This window comes from Chelonia mydas, chromosome 14, assembly GCF_015237465.2.
Source record: "Chelonia mydas isolate rCheMyd1 chromosome 14, rCheMyd1.pri.v2, whole genome shotgun sequence".
NCBI classification, from domain to species: Eukaryota; Metazoa; Chordata; order Testudines; family Cheloniidae; genus Chelonia; species Chelonia mydas.
Window position 1 is genome coordinate 19,075,025 of NC_051254.2, and position 22,534 is coordinate 19,097,558.

The following is a 22,534-nucleotide window of genomic DNA, read 5'->3' on the forward strand; positions in this document are numbered from 1 at the left end:
GATATTTGTTCTTCAATCTCCACCCAAATTTTTATTTGACCGACAACACTTAGGAACTAGAAGCCCTGCCCATTCATCCTCAGGTTATCCCTTTTGCTTTCTATCATGAGAGCTCTGTGGGCATGTACTGAAATGCTTGTATCATCCTGTTAGTAATCCCTAAGGGATCTGAGGGTTTAGAATTTTCTCTCTCTCTCTTTCTGTACAGAAACAAGGACTTCCAGGAGGTCACCCTGGAAAAGGACGGTGAGACAGTGTTGCGCTTCGCAGCTGCGTATGGCTTTAGGAACATCCAGAACGTGGTCCTGAAGCTGAAAAAGGGAAAGTTCTTGTATCATTTTGTGGAAGTTCTTGCCTGCCCTGGAGGTAAGAATGATACTGGATCCATGGTGACTTTTTTTCCTGTTTCTGTGAGTATCATGGGAAGGTTCCAGAATGAGCTGATCCTTATTTTAATGATAGTAAGATGTTTACCACTCCACCATCAAATCTGAATGGTCCAAAATAAAACACACCTGTTTAGGCTTTCTGAGAGTCCATTCCACTTATTAGGTTGTCCAAAATGAGAGGGACAGTATTTGTTTTCTGCTGGGTGATCTGTAAGCACCTAGCCCAGAGTGCTGAGGGGTTGTCTGTCCTTTTGTGAAATACAGAGTTGAGGGAAAGAGAAGAATGTGGGACCTAGCTGGCGAAGAAAGGAGGGGAGGAGGAAAAGAGATTTTTGCTATGGAAACCCCATCAACATTTGGACACTTGCTGATGACAGAATCATTTTTAAAGGTGAACAGTGACTTTTAGCAGCATCAGTGGGGCTGCTGACTGCAAAAGGCAGTTATCCTTTTTAATTAGCAACAGGACAACACTGTAAATCGAGAGTTTAAACTACAATATAGTTCTTCCCCCAAACAAACCATTGCTGTGGTGTTCTGTTTTTAGGGTGTTTAAATGGAAAAGGCCAAGCCCAGACTGAAGATGGAAAACCTGACAAAGTGTTGCTCAGCCAGATGGAGGAAGTGTATGCTGCAATTCCTGTCAGGCTTCCAGAAACCAGCATGCATGTGCAAAAGCTCTACCAGGACTGGCTGGAAGGGATGGACTCCAAGAAGGTCCAGGAAACTCTGCACACCAAATACTGTGCAGTAAATCAAACAGCAAGCAGCATGGATATCAAGTGGTGACAAATCAGGCTCACGAAAGATGAAAAAACTTGCATAGGTTAGTTATGAACTCAGCACTGGAAACATTCTATGCAATTGGGGATGCCATGCACTAGCCAAGTGTACGACGAGTACGCTTTCTGAATTGCAGAATATTCCTTACTTAATACAAAGAACCATTGCTCAATTTTTTTACGTTGAATGCCTTGGTTCCCAATGGGTCTGTTAGACTCTTACTGTGCTTGACCTCCTGTGTATTTGGGAGTTTTTTGTTTAGTTAAGGTCTGATCTTGCAGGGTACAGTGAGCACCTTCTTCTAGGTGTACAATGCCCTCAACTTGGAGTGAAATTAATGCAGGTTGAGGGTTCTCACCACTTTTTACAGAACTGGCACCCTCAACCAGGAGGTATTGTAATCCTTACGTATGTGATTCCTTTCGCCAGGCAAGAACAGCCACCCTGGTTAGAATTGTTGTGTTCAGTGTACCGTAATTTAGAACTCTTTTGCCTTGTTAACCAAAAAATGATGATTTTACACAAAGCGACAGATGAAAAATGTAATTGAGAGATTTACTTGACTCCTTCCACCACTATACAATAAAGAGGTTTATTCAGCTACTAAAACGTTGGCAACAAGCTTCCTACAGACACACTAACCACAAAGGGAAAACATTCTGATATAAATGGCATGTCTTTAATAATACTAAATGGTTGTAACACAGTCCTCTCTTCCCTCGTTCTTTCATTAAGGATTTTTGCTAACAGGCTGGTTTGTACAAATAGTTAAACCTGTTAATCTCTCTCTTCAGAAACTTGCATCATCAATTAATCTTTTCTGTAACTTTTATTTTCTTTTGTCTGACTTGTTTATGAAAGCGAGATATGGTGATCCCATGTGAAGACAGGCATGATGTTGCCATGTTGCCTGCAATCTTCACCCTACATCAATTCTATGCTAGACTTCAGTCCTGATTTACAATACCTCTGCTATTCCATTTCTGGCTAGTCCTGAGCATATACAGTGTCAGATTGAATCCAGAGACCAGATAAATTTGTTGAGTGCCTCTAACAAAAAAATCTTAATTTTGGAACATTCTTGAGCTGATAATATGATGTAAACTGATAGTGCTAGTTTGGGGGCATTTTTATGTACATTACATGGCTGCTTCATTTAACAAGCTATCATCTTAAAAAATCATGCTTGATAGATGTAACCGTCTGTACAGCCTCACAGTTCAGGGAGGAATGTTTAAGGATGTGATGTGACATTCCAGCCATTACAAGGCTTCCACCAGATTTCATAGCAGCCTCATGCTTGTTGTTTTGATTAGTGGCTCTCTCAAAACTGGAAGGATTTTAGCTTTCACATTTTGTTGAGAAAATATGGATGGGGTTTGTCGTGATCTCAGGAAATGCATGAAAGCAAATCTTGTGGATTTCTTAATATCAGTTACTGTGTGTGTGCACAAAGCTAATAATACAAGATTTTGATGGAGTATGTTTGAAATCAGGATCTACCCTTGGAATGTAGGAGGTGAGGCATTCAATGCTTCCAGTCTTTTTTTTTCCCTTTAAATAAAGTATCTAACAACAGAGTTGATTATATTCTTGTTGGAGGCAGATGCGCATTTTTGACTTAAATAGGAGTAGGCTCAAAACGAGGAGGGGGGAAAAAGGGTGCTGAAATGTGTGGACTTGCTGGAAGGGGCAACTGGTTTAAAATGAACTTGTTGATGTGGTTGCAGGTTTCATCCAAGCCTCCTTCACTTTTAATAATACTTTATTTCAATGCAAAAGGCATATGGATCTGACTTGTATGGCTACCTGCATGCAGAGTAAGCCTTCAGGTTTGTTGTTTTGGTTTTTTTTTTTTAATAAAATGTTTTTGACGCAATAACTGAACATTTAGAGAAATCTACCTCTGTGCTAGGAAAAGAGTTTGGAGCAGCAGGGAGATCCTGGAAAACCTATACATCCAAAAAAATTTAAAATTGTCTGTTAAAGAATGATCTGTGGGTTACATGAAGCTCATGAACATTTTCAGTACTTGAAAGCAACATGACCCCTTCAGTTTTAATTTCTTGATCTATTCTGATATCCCCAGAACCCTTCAATGGAATCGCATTGTAATTAAGTTTTATTGTTCTAAGTTAGTATATACATATATTTCTATATGTATATATGGCTTAAAACTGGTTGAAATGTTAATTTATATATATAGCTTCAGTTCTGTGTATAGTTTATTTTTGTAAAGGAAAATGTGGATATACTTGACAATGTGAAAAACTGGTTCTCAGTTTAAATTTTTGATTAAAACTTAATTCTTCACTATGCTGTGAAAGAGCCACCTTCCTGTGGGATTCTTTAAGTGTAAATCTAGAGATTAAAGAACAGCTTCATCTCATTGGCTGCTGCCCATCACTGAACAAAAACCCTCTCTGCCATTTTGCTTGAGCACACATGCCTGTTTCATTCAGTAGATCCTCTTTCCATACTTGAGTTTCCACAGGAACAGTATCAGATGAGACAGGGCTGGCTGTAAAATATTAGTTGTTCATTCCCATTATAAAGGCAGATTAAGAATTCACTTTTTTTCAGCTTCTCAATTTGAAATGCTCCACACTTAAAAAGTAGCCGTGTAACAATCTCTTAGAACTGTTACATGCCACAACCTCTCTTTTAAAAAAGAGTGCATTTTGAATGTTCATCCAACATATAGCTGTAGTGGCTACATACGGTATCATTAGGTGTACTATAATTTGGGATTGTGGGAGTTTTCTGATTTCTTTTCAGGGTTTAATTTTTAGAAAAACTGAGACTATTTATGGAATAAAAAATCTGATTTTATCATTTTTAAAAAAATAGTTTTCCATTAACTGCCAGTTTGTGAAACATCCAGGAATCTCCTCTGCAAAGTTTAACATTGCAAAAATCATTTTTCAGTGTTTTTTCAACAAATCTGTAAATTTTTTGCTTCATTGAGGTTTCAGCCTAAAACTAGAAACCCATATTATGATTTTAGGTAATGCCCATCAGGTATCTAAAATCAGATTCTAGCCTTTAAGCCTACATTAGGAAAGTTATGCCCTGTTGACAAGGGGTGCAGCTAGCTAGTTTCTGAAACTGCTGAACATAATGTAGTCCTGTCTACACTTGCAATTAAACTGTTTTGCAGGAGCAGTTTATTTACATTTGTTGACAGCACCCTGAATCGCCAATGTGTAAAGTTCCTAGTGTAATCACAGCCATAGTGCTTTACTTCTCAGTTGAATGTTGTGCTGGGACAGTTCATCGCTGAGTACAAAAGAACGTGGGGTTTGCCATGGACTTTTTTTCTTTTTAAGGAAAATTAAATCTGTGTTTAAAAATCTTTGGCAAAACAAAAATGCTAAACTGTATTTGGAGGTTGTCTTTAATGCCATAAAATATCCTAGATGTGTAATGTACTGGTAGTGAGAGGAGTTGTATTATAGTATTCTTCTGAGGTCTCTAGTGGGAAGGGTAAGTGTTGTAAAGACATCTTGCCAAGACCTCAGAAATAGGAGAGTTTGCCTCTTAGCAGCCACTGCTCCAATGTATTTTTGTTTGTTCACCATTCTTCAAGTGAATACGATCTGGGACTGTGATATCTAATAAATACATGTCTGTACACAGCTCAGCAGCTTCAGCTGGATGATACTTGGATAATCAGTTATCTAAACTCTGGTGCTTTGTATTTCAAATGGAGCATGAACTTGAATTGCCCTAATAAATATCTTTGAATCTAATTTTGTGGTGGTTTTGTTTAGTTACATACATGGGCCTCATCTTATTCCAAGGTGCGTATTGTCTCAACACAGACACATCTCTCTCTGAAAGCTTAGCAGACCCACACAATGTACTTCATACAAATGTTTGTTTTAAAATATGTTTTGAGATGGTTATTTACCTAATGTGAGGGGAGGAGACTGTCCTTCCATGTCCCTTTCAGAGACCAAAGTCTGAATGAGCCCATATTTCACTATCCTGCCAGCCCCACCCCAGGGCTGAGTGTGCTGATTGTCCAAGGTTGTTGGTCCCCGTCAGTCTGGCAATTGAGATACCAGCATCACTTTTCTTTAAGCTTATTGCACCGTCATTAAACTGCCTAAAGGAAAATAAATGTTCCTCATTTAGAGCTGCCTTTGGACACACAGCAATAACAATACTTTACATCCACTGTTCATAAAACATTTGGACTATAAAACTACCAACTCTTCCCAGTCAAAGTATGCACGCAAAAACCTTTCAGCTAACTACAGGAAATGTTCGGTTATCGCTTACTGAGTGACTATGTAAGCCAGCCAGATGGCTCCTGTGGAGTTCCTAACTTTGAAAACCATTATGGGGAACAAACTGGTAGAGGTTGGTTTGTGGTCAGTAACTGATTATACTGTAGCATCATGTACCTACACTGTAGTCAGTTCATTTAAAGCACTTGAATGCAAAGACTTGTATTCTGATTCTGCAACTAAGGAATTTGCCGTAGAATCCATCTTCTGGGAGCAGAATTGTGCTCCAGAAGCCAAGATTTAACTTTCAAAATAAGTTTGTAGTCCTCAAGATTGGGAAGGAGCTTCCCAAACATGAGACAAATGTAACTTTCTGCTTTGTTCTCCTGAGTCTGTACACAGCACCTCCAGGGGCAGTTTCTTTACAAAATTGTTCTCAGAACCTACAGTGTGAAATTCATCCTGGTGTGGGAGATGCGAAAAGGGACCAGATTTTTAAAGGAATTTAGGCACCTAAAGATTCAGATAGGGGCTCTACTGAGATTTTCAAAACTACCTAGGTCGGGGTGGCCAACCTGTGGCTCTGGAGCCGCATGAGGCTCTTTAGAGGTTAATATGCAGCTCCTTGCATAGGCGCTGACTCCGAGACTGGAGCTACAGATGCTAACTTTCCAATGTGCTGTGGGGTGCTCACTGCCCAACCCCCTTCTCTGCCCCAGGTCCTGCCACCACTCCACCCCTTCCCCCAAAGCCCCTGCCCCTTCCCCGGAGCCTACCATGCCCTCGCTCCTCCCTACTAGAGCTTCCTGCACACTGCAAAACAGCTGACTGCAGCGAGGGGGAGGTGTGGGGAGGGAGTGGGAGGTGCTGATTGGCGGGGCTGCCAGTGGGCAGGAGGTGCTGGGGCTGGAAGGGGGGTAGCAGATGGGGGCCTGCTTACATTACTGGGGCTCTTTGGCAATGTTTATTGGTAAATTCTGGTTCCTTTTCAGGCTCAGGTTGGCCACCCCTGACCTAGGTGCCTAACATCCATTGAAATCAGGTGTTTTTGAAAATCCCGCTAGGTACCCATCTGACTCCTTGGGCAGTTAAATACCCTTTGCATCTTTTAAGGCAGTTGGTGGGGTTACCTGGGCAATGTAAGGGAGAGGAAGGGAACTGCTTGCAGAAGGGAGGGCTCTGCATCTAGGCACTGTGGAGCTCTCCTGTCACCCGGCATAAACTGACTGCTGAGTGTTAGTACTAAAATAGAGAGCAGGTGGGGGGACCTCGGATTATGTGGAGCCAATGACACTAGGGCATAGTCTCCATGCTGAGTTGCAGCTTTTTAATAGATGATTTTTAAACGAAAGCAAAAGGTGGTCTGGATAGTCTTATCTTGGTTTAGTTTAAGTCAGTTAACAGCAGCTTTAAACTGCAATAAATTACAGTTAAAACTGAAGTAAGTGTGCTCACAGATGGATTTGCACGAGTGTAATTAACTGGTGCAAATCTGTGTAAAGAGGCCTCATTCCACCTTACCAGTGTCCAGGCAACAATCATAGTGACAGAGGGGTGAGGCAGCCTTCCAGCCTGGCCACTGCACTTGGATTGGCAGGGGTTCAGTTTCACCTGCAGAGACAATCAAGTTATTTTGGCTTTATCTGAGAAGTGAGTTTCCTCCAGGATGAATCATCACGTTTCTTTTAAAGGATGCATTTTAGAAATTGGTATCATTTTAGAAATTGGTATTTAAATTGCTCTTAAAAAAACAATATTCAGCTTTTGAATAAAAGGATTTTCTATAACTGGGCATCACACTATACCAGGTTTAGACAAAACCTGTTTAAAATGTAAGGGCTGAATGTAAGAGGAAAAATGAAACAGCAAAATAATTTGTATAGGAACCATAGAAACTTGGTTTCAAAATACTGTGCAGTGTTTACTGAAAGTTTTTATAAAGCACAAATATTACCCTATTGGTATCAGAACATGAAGAAGAATAATGGGATAGTGCAGTGCATATATCAACAATTTGTTTACAAGAGGTTGTCTTGCAAAAAAGTCACTACCACCAGATGTATTTATTTATTCAGCCCCTTTTATTTTGTTATGTAATGTCTTCCAACTTCGTAAATAAGCACTTACCTGCTGTGCCAATAACTGTAATGATTTTTTAAAAAAAGAAAGCTGGTAAAAATACCGCAAGTAAATAAGGTTCTACCGAGATTTGAACTCGGATCGCTGGATTCAAAGTCCAGAGTGCTAACCATTACACCATAGAACCAAAGGGTGCCACCAGTTTCTGTTCTACTGGCTAATAACAATTATTGGAGTACTTGTGACACCTTAGAGACTAACCAATTTATTTGAGCATGAGCTTTCGTGAGCTACAGCTCACTTCATCGGATGCTCAGGAAAGCTCATGCTCAAATAAATTGGTTAGTCTCTAAGGTGCCACAAGTACTCCTTTTCTTTTTGCGAATACAGAGTAACACGGCTGTTACTCTGAAACCAACAATTATTGGCTCACTGTGCAAATCCATGTCAAGTTTTGCCCCCCATTCATTTAAAACTGAGGTCCTTTGCCAGAAAATTTATCTTACTAAGTATAGACTTTATTCTCTGCTAAATCTCACGCCTCACCTGTACAATATGATGATCCCTCTCAGACATTAAAGTGGCAAGGAGCCTTCCTCAGACTGCAGCTTTATTTAAAAAAAAGGCAAAGAGGTCTCCTGTTTTGATACATACAAACGAGTTCTAACACAGCCCTGTGCACGCAAAAGAACGTGCACGCTGCATTGCTAACGCAGAATTTAGAACTGAATTCGCATACAAGAAACTGACACAACGCAAGCCAACCCGCTTTTGATGCTTACTCAACCGGTGTCAGCTCCACTTTTAAATAAGATTTGTGAGGCTGTTTCGTTGCGTGCTTTTATTATAAAATATTATAGTTCTAGGTAATATTTTAAAGCTAAAATGTGAATAACAAAAGAGAAATTCACAGATAGGCCCAACACAGTTAAAGTTAGATAATACATAATTACTTTTGCTATAGTTAGGATTACTTGCCTTTCATTATAGAAGGAGCAAATGATTCTTGCCCCATAACTCATACAGACTACAGGATCCTTCTAGCAAAGTTATAATGACCTCACAGTAAAAGCAATTATTAGATTTAGCTTATAGTTGAAGGTAATAACAAAAAATCACAAGAAAATAGATAGCTAGATAGATATAGCTATAAACAACCTGCAGTTTGTTTTCTCTTTTAAATAAAATAAAATGTATAATAGTCAATGTATAATGTGCCCTTTATTGTTGTTTTCAATATATTTTTCTAATTAAATCCACAGTTCTTATATTTACTTGGCAGTAAAGAAAATATAACAAATAAAATATGAAGACTTTTAGGTTCCATTGAAATAATATTTATATACTTAATATAAGCGCATACTAATAATACTTCCTTGGCAATACTTAGTATAGAAACTAAGTCACACACCAAAACCTGAAAAATTCTAGGTTCCACCGAGATTTGAACTCGGATCGCTGGATTCAGAGTCCAGAGTGCTAACCATTACACCATGGAACCACCTGACTAACCCTTCAGAATTGGTCCTATTGAGGTAACATCAGACCGTATGTTCTTCTCGTGGATAGCTGTGGGATTTTTCTCTTACGTATACATTTCCTCACGCATTACTTCTATATATTAACTAAATCCTGAAGTAATCCAGCACAATTTACTTCAGTAATAAACAAACCATTTTTAAAAAGAGCCCAGAAATACGTGGCATTTCTGTCCTGCTTTTAGTGATGACACTGATGCCTTTTTTTTTTTCCAAAATTCAGCCGGTTGCCTACTTTTCGATGGAATTTCTTACCCATATTGCAATTTTGCACGATGAAGTATTTTTGCTTTAAATTATGGACTTTCCGTTTTTGCCCACGTGTTGCATTTTATTCCACGTTTTTACGCTTATAGTTTCCCTTCTGTGCAGCTGAGCGCGACGTATTTAACGTTGAAGCTTTGCTGGCCAAGGAGCATTTTTGCTGTACGTTACCTGTAGCATTTTACAACCTGTTACGCGTTCCGTGCTGCATGACGTATTGTAAGTGGCTTCTAAAGATTTCCCTCATCCCCCCGTCCCACTTTGATATTGTAGATTTTCTTTAGTAACCTAATTTCAGTAAGGAAAAAAAAACACTCTGGAAAAATCACAAACTGAATAATGAATTACTTACCCCACCATCTATTCTGAATTATTCCTAATTAAGACCCAATCTTCAGCCAGATGTGGGAGGGGGAGGAATGGACTGGAATCTTGCAAGATGCGGCACATGGGCTCCATGTTTCAGAGCAAATCCCAGGGCAAGTTCAGAGCTGACCAGAGCCAATCCTCCTCACAGCTGCCCTCTCTATTCGCATTAACTTCAGCCTCTTGCAGGATCAGACCCTAAAATGAAAGCATGTAAATCAAATAACGAGTATTAATCATCATAAATTATTGGCAGTAAACGTGTCGAATCAGAGTGAATACTGTGGATAATAACCTATGCCACAGGTTACTATGATAAAGAGAAAAATAAAAGATTAAACAATAAGACTGAAACATGAGTCTGGCTATCTGTTTTGTATGTTGGTTTTTGTTTTGTTTTCTCAATGCTTAACACACTAGATTATCCGTAAAAACTCCGTGTACTACCATTAGTACTAATCATAAGTAATAGCAGGCTCTTTGTGCATTATTAATTATTATTATTATAGCTGAAGTAATGGTCCATGAAGTATTGTAAACGTTGTAGAGACAAATATATTTTCACTATAAGAAAAGGAGGACTTGTGGTACCTTAGAGACTAACAAATTTATAAGCTTTCGTGAGCTACAGCTCACTTCATTGGATGAATTGTATTATACAGCAATGACTTTATTGTCACTTAAATCAATAATAAATAATACAACAAAATATTATTAACAATGAATAATAACTGACAGGTGTATGCCCCCAAAACAGCTTTGAGTAAATTAAGTGATATTCTATTGCCCAACGGAGCATTCAGGTGAAATAACTTTAGCTTTAACATGAACATTGAAAGATGTCACTGCATTATATTTTTAAAGGAGAAAAAAGGTAAATATCAGAGGATGAAAGGAGAAAAAAGGTAAATAGCAGAGGATGGTTTCGATCCATCGACCTCTGGGTTATGGGCCCAGCACGCTTCCGCTGCGCCACTCTGCTGTACGATAACCAACTGCCCAACTACAGCTTTTAGAAAGTGATATATTTAATTTATGAGATTTCTTTTCCCTTTTGCTCGTGCTTGGGCACAATAGCTGAAATTGCTGTGTACATTTTCAGCTCAGCAGCACGCTCCCACCCGCCCTCCCCACACAAATATGCTCCCCCGAAATGTCCTGTGCAATGCTTGGGATACAAACATTCCTTTACCCAGTAAAGTTTGAGCTTCAAATGTCTTCCTCTGAAATGCCATAATGCGATGGCCATGTCTATCAGGTGAGTTTACCTGCCTCACAGTTTGCCCAGAATGGCAATAAGCCTGGAGATTTCCCTCTTTCCCCAGTTATAAGGGAACAATGACAAATGACACTCTTTCAAATCTATTTTTTGCAGCAACAAACACTGGGACAATATTTTCCTCCCCCAAGCAAACGGTGGAGGAAAGCACAATGCAGTTCTGCACTCATTAGCTCCAAAGGTGAAAATGTTGGCTCCCTAGCACTCCCCTCTTATGGGCCCATGAAAGTACCTAACAGAAGTCTGTGGTGGTCCCAGTCCCCTATACAGAAATGAATCATTAAATAATTATTTTGAGGTGTCCTGATCACAGTTTACAAATACCTATGTTGCCCCTTTTCACTCAAGCAGATAGCCAAATTTCACGGCCTTGAGGATGTTCCACTGACAGGTAAAATTAGATTAAATCTGATATTTTCTATGTTGAAGTTTTGTTTATTTACAAAGAACATACAAAGTCCTGTGTCTCCGAAGCAGAAGGAATCAAGAAAAAAAAAGGATCAATTTTTTTAAGCTCACAGCCCCAAGGAGAGTGACCAGATTGCAAGAGTAAAATATCAGGATGCATTTTGGGGCGCACAGCCCCAACCGGAGCCATGGGAGGGGGGCGCACAGCCCTAGGAAGCTTTGAGAGGGGTGTACTGCCCCTGCTGCAGCCCCCTGCCGCAATCCATGGGGCAGGGGCTCATGGCCCCAGCTCCAGCCCCCAGCAGAAGCCACGGGGCAGGGCGCAGGGCCCTGGCTCCAGCCCCCCGCCCCGCTGCTGGCTCAGTCCAGCTGACAGTCACCTCACCTCTCAGCAGGGCTGGGAGTCTGGCCCCGGGGACGGAGCAGGGAGTGGGAGAGAGTGTTTGGGAGGTCTGTGGGGGGGTGCTGGGCTATGAGGAGGTGAAGGGTGCTGGGAAGTGGGGGAGATTTGTGTATTTTGCAGTGCTAGGCAGTGGGGGGGCTTGTTGGAGGGGAACTGGGGGCAAGGGGAGGCTGCAGGGTCCTACCAGCCGCTTCCCGGGAGCTGCGTGGAGCCAGATAGGGAGCCTGCCAGCTCGGGTGACCAGTCTAGGCCCGCACCAAATATCAGGACAAATGGCGTCCCGATCGTACATCAGTTGGGATGCGGGAAAAACAGCTAAATATCGGGACAGTCCTGATTTTATTGGGACATCTGGTCACCCTAGCCCCAAGCCTCTTTAGACAACAGACCCAAAAACTCTCAATCTAGTTTTTCCCAGGATCAAAATGTACTCAGAGAGTAAACTCCTAAGCTTTCTTCTTTATTTACCAACTACAGTGAATTTTAACCCAACCCATAATAATGTTGTACCCAGCTAATAACAAGCTACATGGGGGGAAATATTTGATAATTGGATTTTGAATCTAGCAGAGAAAGCTATAACATGAACCCAGTGTTGCAAGTTGAAGATAAATAAATTCATACTGGAAATAAGGCATCAATTTTTAACAGTGAGAGTAATTAAGGAGTCAAACAATTTATCAAGAGTCACAGTGGATTCTTCATCACAGTCAATTATGAAATCAAGATTAGATTGTTTTTGGAAAATATGTGCTAGGAATTATTTTGCGGAAGTTCTATGACCATAAGCTCAGACCATAAGCTCAGATCACAAAGGTCCCTTCTGGCATGGAAATCTATGAATCATCACAATTATCAAAGGAGGAAAAAGAGGCCTCTCCGAGGGATGGAGGCCTCATTACGTTAGGAGATGGACAAATATAAGAAAAACCCACTAACTACCTAACAGATCTTATTGTAACAAGGGTAACAATCAGAGACGAATTAAAAAATGAAGAGGATGATTAACAATATATATTTCAGAAATATTTATTTTAATGCAAGACTAAATAATAATAATTAATAATGGGCCATTCAACCCTGGTCTGACCATCATTAAGATGAAAACCCTTGGATTAAGGGACACGGATCATGGGCCTGGAAGCTATGGACTTTGAGAAATTTCAGGTGACCCGCTACCACATCCGATAAGCACACAGGACCCAGCCCTGCCTGGCAAGGACCCTTTTCAGGACTGGCCAACGACAGACAAAGAGGGGGAAGAAGAAGAAGCAGATGAGGATATCCTTCCGCAGGGAGCCCGTTGCCACCCTCACTTCTCCTACTACCTAGAGGTGGGAAGTACCTGGACTCCCACATCGAGGAAGAGCTGAAGGATGGGAAAGGAAAGCCTCATTTGCGCCGGAATGCTTTTGACAGTGAGGATGCTGAAAGCAAGCAAAACTATCCCCCAACTTTTTACCTCGTGCTCCCGCCCCACACCCTGCCCCCGCAAAGGCCAGGACCAGGGCCGTCTCTCCAGGAGGCAGGGGACACGGACTGGGTAAGGGAGCTCAGGCTGTGGCCACGGCTGGGGACAGAAACAGGGCCACGAGAAGATCCGTCTCTGGGAATGGCAGCCGGAAATCCCAGCCTGGGGCCAGTAGTCAGGACCTCCGGGCATGAGGCCAGCAGCCAGGACCCCACGTATGCAGCCGGGCACAGCTACAACACCCAGCCCCCACAGAAAATCTGGGGGTAATGCAGCACCCCTCACACCCCACTTACCGAGCCTATGCCTTCTCTGAAGGGCTCACATTCGGCCCTCTACCTCCCTAAAGATTCCTCCTCGGTGCCTGGCATCTCGCGTGCCCAGCCTGCCTTCAGCAAGATCTAGCAGGAGGCAAACTCGCCAGGAGCCCTCACACAGCACCTAGCTCTCTTCTCCTGGGGGCTCACTGCTTCGCCTTTCACCTCCACCAGGCCCAGAACACCGCACCTGGCGTCTCACGTCCCGGCCCACCTGCCCTCAGCGAGATCTAGCCGGACGCAGACTGGCCAGGAGCCCTCACACACACTTGGCCCGCTTCTCCTCCCGGCCTCTCCCTGCTTGGCTCTTCACCTCTGCACTCCGGTGACCACAGGGGACTCTGACTCCCAGCATGCCTTGCTCTCATTCGCATACCAAGACCTCCGTCCTCTCCTCCCGTAGGGGCGTTCTGTGCTGCCCCACTGGGCGGGGGCAAACCGTACCCACTTGGAGGAACAATGACACACGGAGGAAATCGAGGGCTCTGCTCCACATGCGTCTCCCTGGAGTTCCTGGGCCTGCCTCTCTCACCCTAACTTGGAAGCCTCTATCTTCTCTGGGGTATTTATAGCTTAGGGCCCAAACTCCATCCTGTGCTTGCTTCGGCAGCACATATACTAAAATTGGAACGATACAGAGAAGATTAGCATGGCCCCTGCGCAAGGATGACACGCAAATTCGTGAAGCGTTCCATATTTTCTTTTCCCGCCTCGCTGGTGCTGCTCGCAGGGCCCTCAGCAGCCGGGGAGGCCCCGCTGGGCGGGCAGGCACCCTGCTGCGGCGCTCCCCGCTTTGCCCCTCGCCTCTCCTGGGAGGGACCCCAGGGGCCTCCTTCGGCGCAACGGCATCTCCTGCGCCTTGCGCTGGGCAGGCGCCGCATACCCCACACCCGGCTGCCTCCCAAGCCGGCTCGCAGAGACAAAAGGATCCGCTGCCGCAGACGCCACCCAGCCCTGATTCACAGGGACCCCTTTATGGGACCGCCTAGGCGCCCACAAGCAGAGACGGGGAGGAAGAGGAAGAAGAAGCAGAGGACGATGTCCTTCCGCAGGAACCCCGTCACCACCCCTGCCACCTGGAGGCGGGAAACGCCTGGACTCCCACACCGAGCAAGGGCTGATGAAGAACAGGAAAGGAAAGCCTCCTTCTTCTCTGCAGGCCTCACCTTCGGCCCTTCGCCTCCCTACCGATTCCTCCTCGGCGCCGGGCCTCTCACCCCGCGGCCCGCCTGCCCTCGGCAAGATCTAGCCGGACGCAGACTGGCCAGGAGCCCTCACACACACTTGGCCCGCTTCTCCTCCCGGCCTCTCCCTGCTTGGCTCTTCACCTCTGCCAGCCCCAAAGGACCGCACTCCGGTGACCACAGGGGACTCTGACTCCCAGCATGCCTTGCTCTCATTCGCATACCAAGACCTCCGTCCTCTCCTCCCGTAGGGGCGTTTTGTGCTGCCCCACTGGGTGGGGGCAAACCGTACCCACTTGGAGGAACAACGACGCACGGAGGAAATCGAGGGCTCTGCTCCACATGCGTCTCCCTGGAGTTCCCGGGCCTGCCTCTCTCACCCTAACTTGGAAGCCTCTATCTTCTCTGGGGTATTTATAGCTTAGGGCCCAAACTCCATCCTGTGCTTGCTTCGGCAGCACATATACTAAAATTGGAACGATACAGAGAAGATTAGCATGGCCCCTGCGCAAGGATGACACGCAAATTCGTGAAGCGTTCCATATTTTCTTTTCCCGCCTCGCTGGTGCTGCTCGCAGGGCCCTCAGCAGCCGGGGAGGCCCCGCTGGGCGGGCAGGCACCCTGCTGCGGCGCTCCCCGCTTTGCCCCTCGCCTCTCCTGGGAGGGACCCGAGGGGCCTCCTTCAGCGCAACGGCATCTCCTGCGCCTTGCGCTGGGCAGGCGCCGCATACCCCACACCCGGCTGCCTCCCAAGCCGGCTCACAGAGACAAAAGGATCCGCTGCCGCAGACGCCACCCAGCCCTGATTCACAGGGACCCCTTTATGGGACCGCCTAGGCGCCCACAAGCAGAGACGGGGAGGAAGAGGAAGAAGAAGCAGAGGACGATGTCCTTCCGCAGGAACCCCGTCACCACCCCTGCCACCTGGAGGCGGGAAACGCCTGGACTCCCACACCGAGCAAGGGCTGATGAAGAACAGGAAAGGAAAGCCTCCTTCTTCTCTGCAGGCCTCACCTTCGGCCCTTCGCCTCCCTACCGATTCCTCCTCGGCGCCGGGCCTCTCACCCCACGGCCCGCCTGCCCTCGGCGAGATCCTTTGGCACAGCGGCATCTCCTGTAGCTTGCGCTGGGCAGGCGGGGTCAAACCATACCCAACTGGCGGGCGAAGGACGCATTGAGGTAATCTATGAGATGCCTTTTCACCTCTGTCAGGCGCAGAGGACTGGAGTCCGGAAAGTTCTTGGAACTCTGACTTCTAGGATGCCTTGCTTTCATTTGCATACCAAGACATCCGTCCTCTCGTCCCTGAGGGGCATTTTGTGCTGCCCCACTAGGTTGGTGGAAACCATGCGAAGGAGTTCACTCTGGTCATCCTGCATGTCCATTGTGTTCCCGTGCCTCCCTTGCTTTCCTGAGGTGAAATAGTGCATCATGTTCTGATAGAAAGAAATGTTCAGACTAACTCGTAATGGTCTTCACTGTTTTTAAGAGTCAACACTTCATTTTATGTATTTTTTCATTTTGGCATCGATGTTGTTTGAGAACAATTTTTTAAAATTTTGCTGCTGAGTGAGCAGGGTGGCACGCTGTTTTATGAGCATTTCTCATGTTAAATGTTTTTTGTGTAAACAGAAGTATTTTCATTCTAAGTAATTTAGAGATCATTTTCAGGGCCCCCATCCCAATCATGATAATTGCTTCAAATTATGAATTTTGAATCATGAGAAAAATGGGTGTTTTTTTTTATTTCATTTTCATTTCTGAGCCCATAGTTTACTCTTGGGTCAAATTTTCAGGCGTTACTCTGTGGAACCTTTTAAGGCGAGAATGTTTCTTTTTAATGAATACTCCGATTATGAGGTCCAGGGCCTGCAGTTCTTGGAAAAACCGTAAAAAATTGTCATTGGTAACAAACTACTCATTCATGTTGGAAACACGGCACCAGTAAACACTTGAGAGGAAAGCCAGGATCGCGCAGCACCCTTCTGCCGCCACGTCTGGCGTTTGCACAGCAAGGGAACTGCAGACTGCCCTGGGCCCTGCTTCGGAGATCTGCAGCCTTTTGCAGGCTCTTCTGTCCGTCCTCTGCCCTGTTTCAGCTGCTGGAAGCTGACGGGAGAGGCGCCTCGTGGGGGTGGGGAAGCTCCAAGGACCCACTGGAGAGGGGATGGCAGCTGCTGAAGGGCGATTCGCGCACCCCGCTTGGGGTGCGGGGAGGCAGCAGCAGCAGCTGCGGGATCCTCGTGCCCCTTGCCTGGGGGGAAAGTGCTGGAAAAAACACTCATCAGCCCGGGGCCGAGCCCGAGGCCCGGGGCGTAAATCGACCTGGAGGTGACCAGTCTTGCCCCGCAAGGGGCGTGGCAAACGTATGGGGGCGGAGCCTGGCGTCCCTTGGGGCGGAGTCTGGAGTCCTCGCTCGATGCTGGGGAAGCTGCTGGGAGAAGCGTTGGGTTTCTCCTTGCGCCTTGGCCCTGCCGTGACGTCATCCGTCAGCGCCAGCCGCACGGTGTCACGTGGCCCGTGTGTCTCTGTGGTAGTGTCGGGACCCCGCCCCCCCCCCGCCAGCGCATCGGTGTCTCTTCGTTGGTCCCGTGCGCGTTTGCTGCGGCCGGGGCCGGAAACCCCGGCAGGAGGTGAGAGACAGAGCGGGGCGGGGGGTTCGGGTGGGGATTAAAGTCATGGGAAGGGGGAGGTGTTCCGAGGTGGGGGAGCTACCGCGCGGGGGGGGGCGTCGGTCAGGGACTCTTGGGGGCGGTTGAGAGTCAGGCTGTGGGGGTGAGGAGTTGCGAGTCTGTGGGAGAAGCCGGGGAGGCGTGCTGGCGGGGCTGGATGCGGGGACAGCCGCACCAGGGTGAGAACAGGGTCTGGAGTCTGTGCTCGGTTATGGGGTAGGGGTTCTCTGCTCTCCCCACCCTCGGGCTGGGTGCCTCTCTTGCACCTCCCAGGTTCCTGTTACAAATGTCCCTTGCTTCTCGTGAGGTGAGGGGTAATGCAGGCAGCAGAGCTAGTAACAGTGTTTTTGTCACGGTGCCTGGATGCTGTGGCAGGACGAACAGAGAAGTGGAACACAGTGGACGGCAGGGCTTGTCTTTGCTGTTAAAAAACCTGGGAATTTTTTTATCTCCCGGTAACTAGCATGCTTGAGCTATCCCAAGGTAAAAACACAGCAGTTTTAATGTGAGGTTAACTTGCTGAGATCAGCTCTGTCTGATGCTGATCTCTGTGAATTTACCTCTGATAAATCTGAAGTGCCTTGTCCTCCCTGTGTCTTCACCTTGGTGTCGCTCATGTACCTTAGTTACCTTGAGATTAAAAACACAAGTTTTTGGGGGGAATGAAGACAAATCCTGATATTGATGGTATTTCTGTTACCTGTGGAAACCCATTCGTAGTTTTGCAATATTAAGGGTTACTTGGCATATGTGACTATATGAGAGTACATTGGTACAAATTGGGCTAATGCAGATCAAGATTATTCACAAATGGATCAGTGAATTACATTATTTACCAATGTTCAGTATGTCTGTTGGGAAAATAGCACAGCAGGGCACAGATTATCCAACAAGTTCTCGGAATGTACTGGAGACAGTTTTTTATTTCAGAAGGTGGAGAAGGCTATTGGGGAGAGGCTGTTCTAGATTTGATTTTGACAAATAGGGAGGAACTGGTTGAGAATTTGAAAGTGGAAGGCAGCTTGGGTGAAAGTGATCATGAAACAGTAGAGTTTATGATTCTAAGGAATGGTCGGAGGAAGAACAGCAAAATAAAGAGTGGATTTCAAGAAGGCAGACTTCAGCAAACTCAGGGGAAGCAAGTCTAAGGGAAAAAGCAACTGAAGACAGTTGGCAGTTTTTCAGAGAGACGTTATTAAGGGCACAAGAGCAAACTATCCCACTGCACAGGAAAGGTAGGAAGTATGGCAAGAGACCACCCTGGCTTACCCAGGAGATCTTTAATGATCTAAAAATCAAAAGAGTCATACAAAAAGTGGAAACTAGATCAAATTACAAAGGATGAATATCAACAAATAACACAAGTATGTAGAGACAAAATTAGAAAGGCCAAGGCACAAAACAAGATCAAACTAGCTAGCGACATAAAGGATAACAAGAAAACATTCTACAGATACATTTAAAACAAGAGGAAGATCAAGGACAGGGTAGGCCCATTACTCAATGAGGGGGGGAAAACAATAACAGAAAATGTGGAAATGGCAGAGGTGCTTAACGACTTCTTCGTTTTGGTTAGGTTAGTGGTGATTGGATGTCTAACATAGTGATTGCCAGTGAAAATGAGGTAGGATCAGAGGCTAAAATAGGGAAAGAACAAGTAAAAATTACGTAGACAAGTTAGATGTCTTTTAGTCACCAGGACCTGATGAAATGTATCCTAGAATTCAAAATAGCTGACTGAGGAGATATCTGAGCCATTAGCGATTATCTTTGAAAAGTCATGGAAGATGGGAGAGATTCCAGAAAACTGGAAAATAGCAAATAGTACCAACCTATAAAAAGGGAAATAAGTACAAACCGGGGAATTACAGACTAGTCAGATTAACTTCTGTATCTGAAAAGATAATGGAGCAAATAATTAAGAAATCAATTTGCAAACATCTAGAAGATAATAAGGTGATAAGCAACAATCAGCATGGATTTGTCAAGAACAAATCATGTCAAACCAACCCGATAGCTTTTTTTGACAGGGTAACAAGCCTTGTGGATAGGGGGAAGTGGTAGTGGTATATCTTGACTTTAGTAAAGCTTTTGATACTGCCTCACATGACTGTCTCTCAAACAAACTAGGGAAATGTAACCTAGATGGAGCTACTATAAGGTGGGTGCATAACTGGTTGGAAAACTTCCCAGAGAATAGTTATCAGTAGTTCAGTCATGCTGAAAGGGCATAATGAGTGGTGTCCTGCAGGCATCAGTTCTGGGTCCGGTTTTGTTCAATATCTTCATCAATGATTTAGATAATGGCCTAGAGAGTACACTTATAAAGTCTGTGGAAGATAGCAGGGGGTTGCAAGTGATTTGGAGGGTAGGATTAAAATTCAAAATATCTGGACAAACTGAAGAAATGGTCTGATGAAATTCAATAAGGACAAATGTAAAGTACTCCACTTAGGAAGGAACAATCAGTTGCACACATCAAAAATGGGATATGACTGCCTAGGAAGGAGTAGTGCGGAAAGGAATCTGGGGGTCATAGTGGACCACAAGCTAAATGTGAGTCAACAGTGTAACACTGTTGCAAAAAAAGCAAATGTCATTCTGGGATGTATTAGCAGGAGTGTTGTAAGCAAGACACGAGAAGTAGTTCTTTCGCTGTACTCCGCACTGATTAGGGCACCACATTTCAGGAAAATCCAGAGAAGGGCAACAAAAATGATTAAAGGTCTAGAAAACATGACCTATGAGGGAAGATTGAAAAAATTGGGTTTGTTTAGTCCAGAGAAGAGAAGACTGAGAGGGGACTTAAGTTTTCAAGTACATAAAAGGTTGTTACAAGGAGGAGGGAGAAAAATTGTTCTTCTTAACCTCTGAGGATAAGTCAAGAAGCAATGGGCTTAAATTGAAGCACGGGAGGTTTAGGTTGGACATTAGGAAAAACTTCCTAACTGTCAGGGTGATTAAGCAATAAATTGCCTAGGGAGGTTGTGGAATCTCCATCATTGGAGATTTTTAAGAGCAGGTTAGACAAACACCTGTCAGGAATGTTCTAGATAATATTTAGTCCTGTTATGAGTGCAGGGGTCTGGACTAGATGACCTCTCAAGGTCCCTTCCAGTTCTGTGATTCTATGTCTGTGTATCTATTTATTTTGTTTGCAAACATTCTCAAAACAGGATTTTGTTCATATTAATACTCTTGAACAAAACAAGTAATTTGAATGTCCATAAACAAATTGGCAGTTGGAATCAGTAATGTGTGACATCAATCTTCAATTACGTATTATATTTTTATATTATTATTTGAATTTTTTTATTACCAAACACTTTGGGCAACAATCAGTAGGTTGAAAAAGTTTGTATAAACTTTTCTGTGAACAGTTACCAAATCTTTGCCTAGCTCTAGCAGCATTGGCATAGGGTCTGCTACTGTTTGTAAAATCATCCTTTATATTTAAATATGAAATAAATTGATGAGCTTGATGCATGCTCATGAAGAGCAAGACAGTGTGTTGCTGAAGCAGAATTGTAAAAATCTAACTGTTCAAAGTATTAATGCTAAACACTTAATTTGGAGCTTTTGGTCGGGAGTACAAATTGAATATCGCAAAGAATTTGTGAAGTGATTAGTTAAGGTCTTTGTTTTGAACATGTGAAGCACTACGTAAGCACTAATTATGATGGTTACTTTTGCTGACGTTCTTTCTCTTTAATATTTAAAAGCCAACAATGCCAAGAAAAAGATGCGCAAGACCAACAAAATTACCGTCTTCAGAAAAGAAAACCAGGAGAGAAATTATTGATAAAAGGGTGGCGTACACAAGGATATACTTGGGGAATCAAATTGGCCGATGGCTGACCTTAAGGGAAAAACTGGATTTCAAAAGTGACACAGACCTTGCAGGATTTTTGCTGGATCTGTAAGTAAAATAGTACCTCACCTGCATGAATATGAAACTAATCACCTTTTTTTTTGTATTATAATTATTATTTTGCATATTAGATAGAAGTGGTAGAAGGTTCCCAGGATGGTGACAGGAGACTCCAGGAGGGATTTGCCTTTGATGTCCTGTTCCCCTCAAAATCCAACTCCATCATAGTACCATTTCGGAACGTGGGAATTACCATACTAGAGGAGACCAGCTGTCTCTATTGTTTAGTAGTCATCAGTATCAGCTACTTTAGAGGAAGGTTCCAAAAAACCCTGCAGTCCCAATTATGGAATAGTCTTACGCCAGGTAGATTGTCTTCTTAACTCCCCAGAGATTGATTTATGCCCTGAAGCTTTCCAAAACTCTTGATTTTATTTTTAAATTTTTTCTTAAACCTCTCGATATTTTTGTTATATGTATGTTCAGTTCTCTTTTTGAATCTTGTTATATTTCTGGCCTCAGTTATATCTTTTGTCATCAAATTTGATAGGCAAATAGTGTTGTGTTAAATTTTCATCAATTCTATATTTGTCACCTTTCAGTTTCAGTGAGTGACCCCTTGTTTTTGTAAAATGAGAGAGTGAGTAGCAGTGACTGATCTACTTTCTCAGAACCGGTCATTAGTTTGTACACCTTTACTACATCTCTTCCTTATTTACCTCCTCTCTAAGGTGTGAGTTTTTTTTAGTGTCCTCTTATGAAGATAGTCCATGGCTGTAATAATTCTTATTGTCCATGTCTGAATCCCCGCTTTATTTCTACTACATCTTTTTGAGATGGGGTGACCAGAACTAAACAGAGTATTCTAGGTAAGATTGTACCATTAGTTAATAGCTATATATAGTTTTAATTATTCTCCATCGTATTCCTTATGCATCCTAACAATTGTCCTTTTCTGACTGCTGCTGAGCAACAGGTCTCCATTGAGGTGTCCATACTGATGCACAGGTTTTTTTCTTGAGCTGGCAGATAAGTTTAAATACACTGAGTTCTAAATTATTCATTCCAATGGGCATTATTTTGCATTTTGCAACACTGAATTCCATCCGCCATTGTGTTGCCCGTTCAACTAACTTGATTAGGTCTCTTTGAACGTCCTAATAGTCTTTAGTCTTCACTAACCCAAGTAATGTTGTGTCATCTGTAAATTCAGCCGTGTCATTACTCACTGCCTTTTTTCCAGATCACTAATAAACACTCGTTCTTGCTGTACTC

The 22,534-nt window shown here is 43.9% G+C and overlaps 2 protein-coding genes, 1 long non-coding RNA gene and 5 other non-coding genes across 13 annotated transcripts in view; 4 read left to right on the forward strand and 4 right to left on the reverse strand.

The window, feature by feature from the left end:
• Nucleotides 1-4,924, forward strand: part of NARF (nuclear prelamin A recognition factor) — a 37,580-nt gene extending 32,656 nt beyond the window's left edge. For all 5 annotated transcript variants that reach the window (XM_043528957.1, XM_043528958.1, XM_043528959.1 and 2 more), the window contains 2 exons: nt 209-366; nt 937-4,924. In XM_043528957.1, coding sequence (XP_043384892.1) covers nt 209-366; nt 937-1,178 — 400 coding nt within the window. In that variant the 3' untranslated portion in view covers nt 1,179-4,924. The remainder of the gene's footprint in view (nt 1-208; nt 367-936) is intronic.
• Nucleotides 4,188-17,092, reverse strand: LOC122463007. The gene is made up of 3 exons (XR_006285933.1): nt 15,731-17,092; nt 9,641-9,852; nt 4,188-5,283 (listed from the first exon to the last, which is right to left on the reverse strand). It is a non-coding gene; the product is annotated as an uncharacterized LOC122463007 (long non-coding RNA).
• Nucleotides 7,602-7,673, reverse strand: TRNAQ-UUG. The gene has a single exon. It is a non-coding gene; the product is annotated as a tRNA-Gln (tRNA).
• TRNAQ-CUG lies at nt 8,916-8,987 on the reverse strand. Its single transcript has one exon. It is a non-coding gene; the product is annotated as a tRNA-Gln (tRNA).
• Nucleotides 10,565-10,636, reverse strand: TRNAM-CAU. Its single transcript has one exon. It is a non-coding gene; the product is annotated as a tRNA-Met (tRNA).
• On the forward strand, nt 14,127-14,233 carry LOC114022574. Its single transcript, XR_003566635.1, has one exon. It is a non-coding gene; the product is annotated as a U6 spliceosomal RNA (small nuclear RNA).
• Nucleotides 15,159-15,265, forward strand: LOC114022573. The gene has a single exon (XR_003566634.1). It is a non-coding gene; the product is annotated as a U6 spliceosomal RNA (small nuclear RNA).
• A 98-nt stretch (nt 17,093-17,190) lies between the features above and the next one.
• The window catches only part of LOC114022565, a 49,991-nt gene continuing 44,647 nt past the window's right edge, over nt 17,191-22,534 (forward strand). For both annotated transcript variants that reach the window (XM_037915172.2, XM_043528962.1), the window contains exons 1-2: nt 17,191-17,349; nt 21,111-21,307. The gene's annotated coding sequence lies outside the window, so the exon portion shown is untranslated. The remainder of the gene's footprint in view (nt 17,350-21,110; nt 21,308-22,534) is intronic.